Source organism: Periophthalmus magnuspinnatus, chromosome 20, assembly GCF_009829125.3.
Source record: "Periophthalmus magnuspinnatus isolate fPerMag1 chromosome 20, fPerMag1.2.pri, whole genome shotgun sequence".
NCBI lineage: Eukaryota > Metazoa > Chordata > Actinopteri > Gobiiformes > Gobiidae > Periophthalmus > Periophthalmus magnuspinnatus.
In genome coordinates, this window is record NC_047145.1 from 99,402 (window position 1) to 111,946 (window position 12,545).

The 12,545-nt window shown below is 42.0% G+C and overlaps 1 protein-coding gene across 1 annotated transcript in view; it reads right to left on the bottom strand.

Moving 5' to 3' along the window:
- The window catches only part of prkdc (protein kinase, DNA-activated, catalytic subunit), a 69,867-nt gene that overhangs the window by 42,972 nt on the left and 14,350 nt on the right, over positions 1 to 12,545 (bottom strand). Inside the window, exons 25-36 of the mRNA XM_055230005.1 lie at positions 11,565 to 11,717; positions 11,380 to 11,487; positions 10,253 to 10,479; positions 8,253 to 8,347; positions 8,072 to 8,174; positions 6,685 to 6,818; positions 6,108 to 6,338; positions 5,669 to 5,895; positions 4,650 to 4,858; positions 3,851 to 3,977; positions 2,751 to 2,900; positions 2,048 to 2,251 (exon numbers count right to left, since the gene is read on the bottom strand). Coding sequence (XP_055085980.1) covers positions 2,048 to 2,251; positions 2,751 to 2,900; positions 3,851 to 3,977; positions 4,650 to 4,858; positions 5,669 to 5,895; positions 6,108 to 6,338; positions 6,685 to 6,818; positions 8,072 to 8,174; positions 8,253 to 8,347; positions 10,253 to 10,479; positions 11,380 to 11,487; positions 11,565 to 11,717 — 1,968 coding nt within the window. The remainder of the gene's footprint in view (positions 1 to 2,047; positions 2,252 to 2,750; positions 2,901 to 3,850; positions 3,978 to 4,649; positions 4,859 to 5,668; positions 5,896 to 6,107; positions 6,339 to 6,684; positions 6,819 to 8,071; positions 8,175 to 8,252; positions 8,348 to 10,252; positions 10,480 to 11,379; positions 11,488 to 11,564; positions 11,718 to 12,545) is intronic.

Sequence of the window (12,545 nt, forward strand, 5' to 3'; positions counted from 1 at the left end):
TCTCCCCTACCAACAGGACACTAGGGTCACCCATAGGCCCAGACTTTTACCAGGGGGTACTGTTCTTTAATATTTTAGTTAGAGTTCATAAGGTTCACTGGGTTGTTACGGTCACACTGTCAGTATTTTTTTCCTTGGTTAAAGATGTGCACCAGTAAAGTGAAGATTGTCTCTCTGAACGTGAATGGCTTAAACAATCCTATTAAAAGGGGAAAGGTTCTTAAAAAGTTAAAGAAGGAAAAGGCAGAGATCATTTACCTACAAGAAACTCATCTGTCTGATACGGAGCATCAAAAAATAAGTAAACTAGGTTATAGAAATTTATTTTATAGTTCATTTAAAGGAGGGAGTAAACGGGGAGTAGCAATTTTAATACATAACAATATAAAATTTGGGGGCCTGAAAGAAATAAAAGACAGTGAAGGTAGATTTATATTAGTTAAGGGGAAACTATATGTGGTTACATTGTTGAATGTTTATGCTCCTCCTGAATCTGATAAGTCATTTTATAAATCTGTATTTGACATAGTGACTATGGAAACAGAAGGAACATTAATATGCTGTGGAGATTGGAACATTGTCTTGAATCATACTTTAGACTCAAGTAAAGTTAAGAAAAACAGTAGAACATATTTGTCACGATATATCAATACAACATTAAATGAATTGGGGATTATAGATGTCTGGCGAGAATGTCACCCATTAGAGAGGAACTACACATTCTACTCGGCACCACACCCAACTTATACAAGAAGAGACTACATTTTCATGAACAAAGAAGACAGGTTTAGAATATTAGAATGGCTTCCTGTCGAGCTTAGAATCAAATTCAAAGTCCTCCTCCTGACATACAAAGCCCTAAAAGGTATGGCCCCGTCCTATCTGCAAGATGCTATTGTCCCGTACCAGCCAAACAGAGCACTCCGCTCTCAGAATGCAGGACTATTAGTGGTTCCTAGAGTGTCCAAAAGTACAGTGGGAGGGAGAGCATTCAGTTACCAAGCTCCTGTGCTATGGAATCAACTCCCTGCTGATGTTAAACAGGCCCCCACAGTCTCTGTATTTAAGACCAGGCTTAAAACCTTCCTCTTCGGTATAGACCAGGTTACATAGTGAGGGAGTTAGGGACATTAAAACCCGGGATAAGACAGGCTGCAGTAGGAGTAACTAGCTGGGGGAAGTATGGCAACCTGAGCACTATCCTCTACTTTGTCCTATTTTCTCATCAGCAATGCTATTCACATGTTGTCCCCTGTCCCACTCCCCCTGTGGAGTGTATCTCTTTCAGATGCCCCGATGACAGCTGGACCCTCCCCTCCTCCACCCGCCTGGCCCTCTCCTCCTCGCCTGGTCTTCCTCCTTCTTGCCTGGCCGATTTTTCTTGTTTTGTCTGATTTTTCCTGTTTTGTTTTTGTGTGTTGTTTTGTTTTTGTGTGTTGTTTTGTTTTTGTGTGTTGTTTTGTTTTTGTGTGTTGTTGTGTTTTTGTGTGTTGTTGTGTTTTTGTGTGTTGTTTTGTTTTTGTGTGTTGTTGTGTTTTTGTGTGTTGTTTTGTTTTTGTGTGTTGTTTGTTTTTGTGTGTTGTTTTGTTTTTGTGTGTTGTTGTGTTTTTGTGTGTTGTGTGTTTTTGTGTGTTGTGTGTTTTTGTGTGTTGTTTGTTTTTGTGTGTATATCTCGGTGGCTGAGTGGCTCATGTCTCACAGCAGAAGGTTTGGTTGATCCCCGGGTCGCCCAGGCCTTTCTGTGTGGAGTTTTTCATGTTTCTCCTCGTGTCTGGATGGGTTTCCTCCGGGTACTCCGGTTTCCCCCATAAACCAAAACATGAACGCCCTTCGAGACAACTGTTGTTGTGATTTTGGGCGTTACAAAAATAAAATGAATTGAATTCAATTCAATCTGAAATAATTAAATATGCAAAGCTAAAATAATAAAAAAAAGCATTTTAATAGGTCAAATATCTGTAGTATTCAACATATTTATATATATTTACAAACATATATGACATTTGTGTCATAGTCGTGTACGTGCACGTGTTAAATCCCGCCTTACCATCGTGGGGTTCTGGGCGGTGGCCTTCGTGAGTCGAGGGACTGTGGAGCTCAGACTTTTCAGAAGCTCCGAGTTCACGGTCGTTTGAAAAAGAGAATAAAAATATTCTCCGTGAGAAAAATTCAAAACGTTGTAGCTGTGGCTCCCAGACACTGGCACTGAAAGAACGATGGTGTTCAACAGCAGGTCGACGAGCTGCTCGCTCTGAGGAAACAAGAACTTTAAACACAACTACACAAGCTGCTGAGTCTGCAGAGACGAGGAAGTGGCGTTCATGTTTCTATAATAATAATAATTATAACAGTAATAATAAGATTTAAATACAAAATATCTTAAAGTCCATGTTTAGCACACATGATACACAAATGTTGTACTGTTTCTTGTTTTCTCCATTTTACCAAAAAATAAACCTCCATGATTTATATAAACTTTCTACTTGAGTGTTTTTGAAATTAAAAAACTCTTCTTCTCCTCCATTCGTCCAGGTCTGGGATCAGAACAAACTGGAGCCATGATGTGCGCCCCCTGCTGATGTTATGTTTTTTTATGTTTTCTGTTATTATTATTATTATTATTATCATTATTATCATTATTATTATTATTATCATTATTATTATATGTATTTTTTCTTGTCGTGCAGGATTTTGTGACTTCCTTGTGTTGTAAAAGGTGTTGTATGAAATGATGGTCTTAAAACCTTTACCTGTCGACTCAGAGAAAAGGCGAGCTGAAGCAGACCATCGGCCAGTCTCTTTGTGTTAACGTCCAGAGACGGAAGAGAGCTCCTGTCTTCACCTGGAGCGAGGCCTTTGTACACGGCCGTCAGGAGTCTGGACCCGAGCGCCTCTGCATCCTACGAAATAATGAGCACGCCACGAAACAATAAGCACGCCACGAAACAATAAGCACGCCACGAAACAATGAGCACGCCACGAAACAGCACGCCACGAAACAATAAACACACCACAAATTAATAAACATGCCACAAAATAATAAACACGCCATGAAACAATAAACACGCAATTATAATCAAGGACATTTTATGCAAGTCAGAGTCTGTTTTCTCTTGGAGTAACAAACAAACTGTCTGTACCCCTGTGTAAATTTGTGTACCCGTGTGTACATGTGTGTACCCGTGTGTACCTGTGCGTACTTGTGTGTACCCGTGTGTACCTGTGTGTACCCGTGCGTACTTGTGTGTACCCGTGCGTACTTGTGTGTACCCGTATGTACCCGTGCGCACTTGTGTGTACCCGTGTGTACCCATGTGTACTTGTGTGTACCCGTGTGTACCTGTGCGTACTTGTGTGTACCCGTGTGTACCTGTGTGTACCCGTGCGTACTTGTGTGTACCCGTGCGTACTTGTGTGTACCCGTATGTACCCGTGCGCACTTGTGTGTACCCGTGTGTACCCATGTGTACTTGTGTGTACCTGTGTGTACCCGTGCGTACTTGTGTGTACCCGTGCGTACTTGTGTGTACCTGTGTGTACCTGTGTGTACCCGTATGTACTTGTGTGTACCTGTGTGTACCCGTGCGTACTTGTGTGTACCTGTGCGTACCCGTGTGTACCCGTGCGTACCCATGTGTACCCGTGCGTACTTGTGTGTACCCGTGTGTACCCGTATGTACCCGTGCGCACTTGTGTGTACTTGTGTGTACTTGTGTGTACCCGTGTGTACTTGTGTGTACCCGTGTGTACTTGTGTGTACCCGTGTGTACTTGTGTGTACCCGTGCGTACTTGTGTGTACCCGTGCGTACTTGTGTGTACCCGTGTGTACCCGTGTGTACCCGTGTGTACCTGTAGGATGGAGTGGATGAATTCTGCTTTGTTTATTTGTTTACACGACGACAGAAGAGTTTCCATCTGCTCCTGGTGTTTCAGAGTCTCTGAGTCGTAGAAGTTCACGGCACAAAGATCCTCCAGACTGAAACAGAGACAATGAGAGGGTCAGGTGTGCATTAGTACTACTACTGCTACTACAAGTACTACTACTACTGCAACTACCACTTTTACTACTGCTACTACTACCACTACTTAAATATCACCTTTTGAACACTAAACATAACTTAAATAAGTCAAATAACAAAAACTATGAAAGACAGACCAGTCAAAAGTGAGACACAATTCATTCAGTGTTTGTTTCTTTATTTTTACTACTTCCTGTATTTTATAAACACAAGGAAGAATCAAATATATGAAGTAACATATATATGGAATTATATAGTAAAGAAAAAAAGGTAAATAACTCACTATAACTATTTTTTTATAAATATATTTTATATTCAAATCCTCAGAGCTTTTTTACTTCATAATTGCATATATTTGATTCTTCAGTGTGTTTATAAAATGTAGAAAATAATAAACATTAACAAAAAAAACAAAACTAAACCTGATCCAGAGCCTAACCAGAACTGAACCACATCTGCCTCAGTAAAGCCCAAACCAAACCATCATAAGAGTTATGTAATTAACAACAATTACATGTGTAATTACATAAAGAACAGGATCTGTGACGTCATTTTGAGGTTGAATTTGAATTTAAAGACTTAAATATTTTCATCCTTACTTTTCACACGTGACTGACACAAAACTTTACCTTTTCCGTGATATTCTGGCCCTGAAGCTGCTCTCTGCTCCGGTCCGGTACGGAGACGCCACGAGGGCTTTGAGCAGAGGCACACACACGTCAGGCAGGTTGTTCATCACCTCCACGTCGGCCATGTTGAATCCAACTGAAGACGGGTCACACACGACCAGCGCCACCAGCTCAAACAGCACAGGGCTGAAGACGTCCTGCTCAAGGGCCTAAGGGCAGAAATAAAACGAAAACACTCATTTAAATGTTTAAAAAATAAAAAATGTTTTACACTGTGCAGATCTGTTTTGTTCTGTTTGAATCTAAATGAATTAATGTAAATAAAGATTCAGACGTCTGAACCTGTGTCTAAAATGAACAATATATAAATAAGAACAGTTTAGTGTTTGGCCTCTACATCTGCACATGGATAAATATATAAACAAACACATAGTGCATCATGTTACACTGTCGAACGCACAACGCCTCATTGTTCACTGCTGTTACTATGGAAACAAACTGAAACGTCTCACCTGTGAATGTGAAAAGCCTGTTCTATGTGTCGTGAATGCGTCACGAGTTATTTCAGTATTTTAAGTTAAGCTAGTCCCTACTTTAGCATTTTCTCTGATGTCACACTGATGGAGCAGAGCCGTGATATAGAAGGTGATTTAACTGCTGCCGGAACTACTTGTGTGTAGAATTAACATATGTCAGTTAAGCGTGGTGTAAAACACATTAACCTCCACAGGAGACAGGTTTTAAATGTGACTAAAGCTAACTGTCCCAGTGTTAAATGTGACTAAAGCTAATTCCTCCAGAGTTAAATGTGACTAAAGCTAACTGTCCCAGTGTTAAATGTGACTAAAGCTAACTCCTCCAGAGTTAAATGTGACTAAAGCTAACTGTCCCAGTGTTAAATGTGACTAAAATTAACTGTCAGTGTTAAATGTGACTAAACCTAACTGTCAGTGTTAAATGTGACTAAACCTAACTTCTCCAGTGTTAAATGTTGCTTATTAATAAAAACTCTGTGTTACCTTCCATAACTCATGATCTCCTTTGACAAGAATCACAGAGACAAACTCCAACAGTCGAACGATGATGGTGCATTTACTGTAGTTGTACTGGTCAACCTCTAGGGGGCTGAAGTGAGACGTCTTTTCACTGACTGAGAAACAGCTCTCGGCGGTTGCCAGATCTCGTGTTGCCAGTTCAGACAAAAAAAACCCAACAGTCTTCAGGAAGATCGACTTGTCTTTAGCAGCTGTAACAAAGTGAAAAAGACCGTTTACTGTAGTTAAAGCCTTAAAAATGTGAAAAACATAACTAGAATGCTAACGCACATCCTGATTCTCGGACAATAAAATACTTTGTAAATCGGCGCAGAGCTCAGGAGTCGCTCACATAAAACATCTGCACTGACCATATAAAAACGAGCTTTTAGCCTGTTCAAAGGTAGAAAAAGTCCAGACTGACTGAGCAGGTGATGAGGCCTGATGATGTGCAGGTGAATAAACGTTTTGTAACAGTCCAGAGCGGCCAGCAGGAGGTCGTTCCACTGCAGAGTCGCCCTGACGCTGAAGGGGGCGCTCAAGTCTCGGAGGGTGGGCTGAGAGAGAAGACCTCCGCCTTCGAAATGTGAAACTAGAAAGTCTGGTCCGTGCTGCTTTACCATCCCATCCACCCACTGAGCAGCAGACGCCTTCTCTACAAGTTCAAAAGGAGAAAAAATATACATACTGAAGATGTAAACATTTAGTAGTAGTAGTAGTAGTAGTAGTAGTAGTAGTAGTAGTAGTAGTAGTAGTAGTAGTAGTAGTAGTAGTAGTAGTAGTAGTAGTAGTAGTAGTAGTAGTAGTAGTAGTAGTAGTAGTAGTAGTAGTAGTAGTAGTAGTAGTAGTAGTAGTAGTAGTAGTAGTAGTAGTAGTAGTAGTAGTAGTAGTGTCTTTTAAGTTTAATGTGGTCACACTTCACACCATCACCATATCAAAACAGGGACTATATATAGTAATGTTTTCAAGTCTTTCTAGAAATATTCATTTTTATTTCAAACCTGGAAGAAGAAGAACAAACTCATAGAAGAGCGTCATGCATTTGTGTCTGCATTCAGTCTGAGGTCGACCGCACTGTCCCAGGAGCCACAGGACGACATGAGACAAACACGGCTCTTCATCAGGACTAAAGCCCCTGGAGACAAAACAAGAGACATGAGACAGGACATGAGACAGGACATGAGACAGGACATGAGACACAACATGAGACAGGACATGAGACAGGACATGAGACAGGACATGAGACAGGACATGAGACAGGACATGAGACAAACACGGCTCTTCATCAGGACTAAAGCCCCTGGAGACAAAACAAGAGACAGGACATGAGACACAATATGAGACAAAACATCCAGAGACAAAATCAACAAGAGACAAAACATCAAGAGACAAAAACAACAAGAGACAAAACATCAAGAGACAAAAACAACAAGAGACAAAACAAGAGACAGGACCTGAGACATGTCCTGTACATGAGATAGAACAACAAGAGACTAAACACAACATGGACACGTCTCTTTGGACCTCGGGACACGCCTCTTTGGACCTCGGGACACGCCTCTTTGGATTGATCTTTTATTTTAATATATAAATGTGTGATAAAGACCTCAGGACACGCCTCTTTGGACCTCAGGACACGCCTCTTTGGACCTCAGGACACGCCTCTTTGGACCTCAGGACACGCCTCTTTGGATTGATCTTTTATTTTAATATATAAATGTGTGTGTGTGATAAAGACCTCGGGACACGCCTCTTTGGACCTCGGGACACGTCTCTTTGGACCTCGGGACAAGCCTCTTTGGATTGATCTTTTATTTTAATATATAAATGTGTGTGTGTGATAAAGACCTCGGGACACGCCTCTTTGGACCTCGGGACACGTCTCTTTGGACCTCGGGACACGCCTCTTTGGATTGATCTTTTATTTTAATATATAAATGTGTGTGATAAAGACCTCGGGACACGCCTCTTTGGACCTCGGGACACGCCTCTTTGGACCTCGGGACACGCCTCTTTGGATTGATCTTTTATTTTAATATATAAATGTGTGATAAAGACCTCAGGACACGCCTCTTTGGACCTCAGGACACGCCTCTTTGGACCTCAGGACACGCCTCTTTGGATTGATCTTTTATTTTAATATATAAATGTGTCTGTGTGATAAAGACCTCGGGACACGCCTCTTTGGACCTCAGGACACGCCTCTTTGGACCTCGGGACACGCCTCTTTGGATTGATCTTTTATTTTAATATATAAATGTGTGTGTGTGATAAAGACCTCGGGACACGCCTCTTTGGACCTCAGGACACGTCTCTTTGGACCTCGGGACACGCCTCTTTGGATTGATCTTTTATTTTAATATATAAATGTGTGTGTGTGATAAAGACCTCGGGACACGCCTCTTTGGATTGCGTTGGTTCAGGTTTGGGGCCTTTTGAGCGATGATTCTTTTCAGATGGTCTATGGAGCTGCAGCATTGTTGTATCGTTCCTGTAAACGCACAAGAACAGAATTATAACACAACATGAAGTTTGAAGCATTAATAGTTTAAATATAAAATAAAAATACCAAGGGAGCGTTCATCCGAGTGTGCGAGCGCCAAACTCTCTATAAACACCACGAGAATCTCAAAGACAAACTGCTCCACCAAAGAGTGTTCTTCTCTGAAACAACAAACAAACGTTTACACAGGTCAAAGGTCAGGTGGGCCTGTCGTTTAGTCGATTAATCGTTTTATTTAGATTATAAGGATTGAAAATGCATAAACCCTGCAGTTTTAGTTAAGCTGCCTCAGGAGCAGCTTTGGGGGACGTATGTTAACCTGAGACTATCCTCTGCTCCTGTTTTCACCTGGAGTTCTGTCTTTCCTCTGTCTTTCCTCTTTCTTTCCTCTGTCTTTCCTCTGTCTTTCCTCTGTCTTTCCTCTGTCTTTCCTCTGTCTTTCCTCTGTCTTTCCTCTGTCTTTCCTCTGTCTTTCCTCTGTCTTTCCTCTGTCTTTCCTCTGTCTTTCCTCTGTCTTTCCTCTTTCTTTCCTCTTCACATGTTGTTCCCTGTTAAATTAATTCTGCTGTTGTGATTTTGAGCTTCACAAAAATAAATTGAATTGAGTTGAATATGGCACAGCAGAAAAGAGAAGTGAGGGTCAGGGTTAGATTTTGTATTTCATAGAAAAATCAGATTAAACTCATGATTTACAAGTTTAATCTTTATATAAATAGTTTCCAGTACTTTTTTCTGCATAAATAGTGCATGAACTCCCCCTGCTGGTGTCGTCTTGTGAGTGCAGTTTGGGTCAGAAACAGCAGCACGTCTTCAGTTGAAACAGCCTGTTCCTCTCATCTGGAGTATTACTTTCCAATTTTTCATATTTCAATAGATTTAAAGAGAGCAAAATTTGAAAATAAATATTCAGAATAATTTTGATGATTACACTTTAATTAAGGCAGTTACACGTCTTTCTCATTGTTGTTTGATGGAACTAAGTGACTGAGTGATGACGTCACCACAGCTTCAGCTCTAAATGAAGCTCATCGAGGCTGGAGCAGAGACCACGAGTATCATAGCAACCAAAGAGCCAATCAGGAGAAGGAATGGTGAAGGTAACGCCCCTTCCCACCCACACCGCTGGTTTAGCAAACCTGTTGTTAAAGCTAGCAGGAGCGACCTCGGGGAAAGAAGGACCTGATTTGTCTGTTATTAATGTTCAACAGAGAGGAAACAGTTTTTACACAGAAAATGAATTGGAGCCAGAGTCGATGGAGCAGGAAGTGAGCCCATGATCACTTCCTGTTTGGAACACGTGGTAGCCATGTACATTTATACATAAAGTCTATGGAGTGTACATCATCATCTGTTCTACACAGATGTTCCTCACACAGATGTTCCTCACACAAGATGTTCTACACAGATGTTCCTCACACAGATGTTCTACACAGATGTTCCTCACACAGATGTTCTACACAGATGTTCCTCACACAGATGTTCCTCACACAGATGTTCCTCACACAGATGTTCCACACAGATGTTCCTCACACAGATGTTCCTCACACAGATGTTCTACACAGATGTTCCTCACACAGATGTTCTACATAGATGTTCCTCACACAGATGTTCTACATAGATGTTCCTCACACAGATGTTCCTCACACAGATGTTCCACACAGATGTTCCTCACACAGATGTTCCTCACACAGATGTTCTACACAGATGTTCCTCACACAGATGTTCTACACAGATGTTCCTCACACAGATGTTCTACACAGATGTTCCTCACAGATGTTCCTCACACAGATGTTCTACATAGATGTTCCACACAGATGTTCCTCACACAGATGTTCCACACACAGATGTTCTACACAGATGTTCCACACAGATGTTCCTCACACAGATGTTCCACACAGATGTTCCACACAGATGCTCCTCACACAGATGTTCCTCACACAGATGTTCCTCACACAGATGTTCCTCACACAGATGTTCCTCACACAGATGTTCCACACAGATGCTCCTCACACAGATGCTCCTCACACAGATGTTCTACACAGATGTTCTACACAGATGTTCCTCACCTGAACAGTCTGTAGATGCTGTTAAAGGCGAGTGCCGCTCCGAGCCTCTTGAAGCCGCTGGGATGCAGGGCGAGGCTGTAGATCCTCTTCAGCAGAGACTTGATGTTTGTCGGACTTTTCTCCTGTTGTTTGGGCGTCGTTTGTTTGATCGACCATTTCACAAACTCTTCAATGCAACGAGCACAGAAGTCTCTCAGATTACTGTCCCCTGGGTCCACCACGCCGTCCTGAGAGAACGCAGGGAACATGTGAGAACGCAGGGAACATGTGAGAACGCAGGGAACATGTGAGAACGCAGGGAACATGTGAGAACGCAGGGAACATGTGAGAACGCAGGGAAACATGTGAGAACGCAGGGAACATGTGAGAACGCAGGGAACATGTGAGAACGCAGGGAACATGTGAGAACGCAGGGAACATGTGAGAACGCAGGGAACATGTGAGAACGCAGGGAACATGTGAGAACGCAGGGAACATGTGAGAACGCAGGGAACATGTGAGGGGGCTGCTACTACTACCACTACTACTACTGCTGCTGTCCACTGGGTCCACCACGCTGTCCTGAAAGAACGCAGTAGCAGTAGCAGTAGTAGTAGTAGTAGCAGTAGTAGTAGTACTCATAAGATTATGATATTAGTATTATTGTGCCGACGCTCTATAATGTTGTTGTTGCTGTTTAAATGTGTTGGTGGTTTGATAATTGTGTTAAGTTTCATAATAAATTTGTGCAGTTTGTGGTTTAATAAAAATATACGTTTTTATAAATCGTAAAAGAGCTGCAAGATCAAGCACAATCAAAATAAAAATCTGAATGGAGACAATTGGACAATTTCAAAAACAACTTTTGAAGTACCATAATTTCCTCCAAAAGCTAAAATATTTCAGCCTTATTCTGTGTAAAAACTTTAGATCTGGTCTGACGTATTTTTCACTTTATTTTTAAATATTTTTGTCAATGCTCCTGGATGATTTAAAATGTGAACTTTGAACAAAATTAATTAAATCATTAATCACAAATCTAAAGATCATTAGTATGTATTTATTTATGACATCACTGATCCTGTGATTATGACATCACTGATCCTGTGATTATGACATCACTGATTGATCCTGTGATTGATTCGTACCAAAATGGCTTCCAGAACAGCGACCGTGTCTTGACTCTCAAACTTCTTGTTGTTGGTGAACCAGTGGATGAGCTGCATGACCAGAGGCTCGAACAGCTGCCGCGTGACCTAAACAAACGATTTAACACTTTCATTTAGATCATCGTGTTTTTAAGACAGAGTTTGTAAAATAAACAGAGCGACACCTGGTCCACGTCGCAGGCCAGCCGCAGCAGCACAGGGAACAGCCTCTTGTGCAGTTTGTACATCGGTGGTAAAGTATTTTCACCTTCGGCCATTTGGGCGCTTTTACCGACCATGAAGATGACCACAGTGTGGAGCAGTTCACACGCCGCCACCTGAACACGAGAACAGAACATACATGATTCAGTGAACGAGAAAAACAGGAGAAAATGAAGAGAACTACAAAAGTAACATGAATAATGAGAATGATCAGGTCAATGAGGAACAACTATGGACCAAACTGTTTATACTTAAAAATCAGACAGCGACTTTAAAAACTCTATTCTGATGTTTGGGAAAATGACAAAAAATTTGATATAAGATAAGATCAGATCTGCCTTTATTAGTCCCACAGTGGGGAAATTCCAGTATTGCACACACAGATGGATCCTGCTCTGGTCCTTCCTGTACAGTGTGTCCTGTGAGTCCAGTCCAGCTTGTTGTTCAGATGAACACCCAGGTACTTGTATGAGTCCACTCTCTCAATGTCCCTTCCCTGAACGTTCACTGAGGGGGCAGTGGCGTCTGTGGAAGTCCACCACCATCTCCTTGGTCTTCTCTGCATTGATGATGAGGTGGTTCTGCTGACACCAGTCCACAAAGTCCTGTGTTAGTCTCTGTACTCCACATCGTCATCATCCTTGATGAGGCCAATGATGGCAGAGTCATCAGAGAACTTCTGCAGGACGCAGCTGTCCGTGTTGTGTCTGAAATCTGCAGTGTAGAGGGTGAAAACAAAGGGCACGAGGACAGTGCCCTGGGGCGCCCCCACACTACAGGTCATGAGGTCAGACACACAGTTCTTGGCTCTCACAAACTGGAGCCGGTTTGTGAGATAGTCCAGGATCCAGTCTGCCAGGTCACAGTCCACCCCGGCGGGCTCCAGCTTGTCCCTCAGGAGCAGTGGCTGGATGGTGTTGATAGCACTGGAGAAGTCAAAGAAG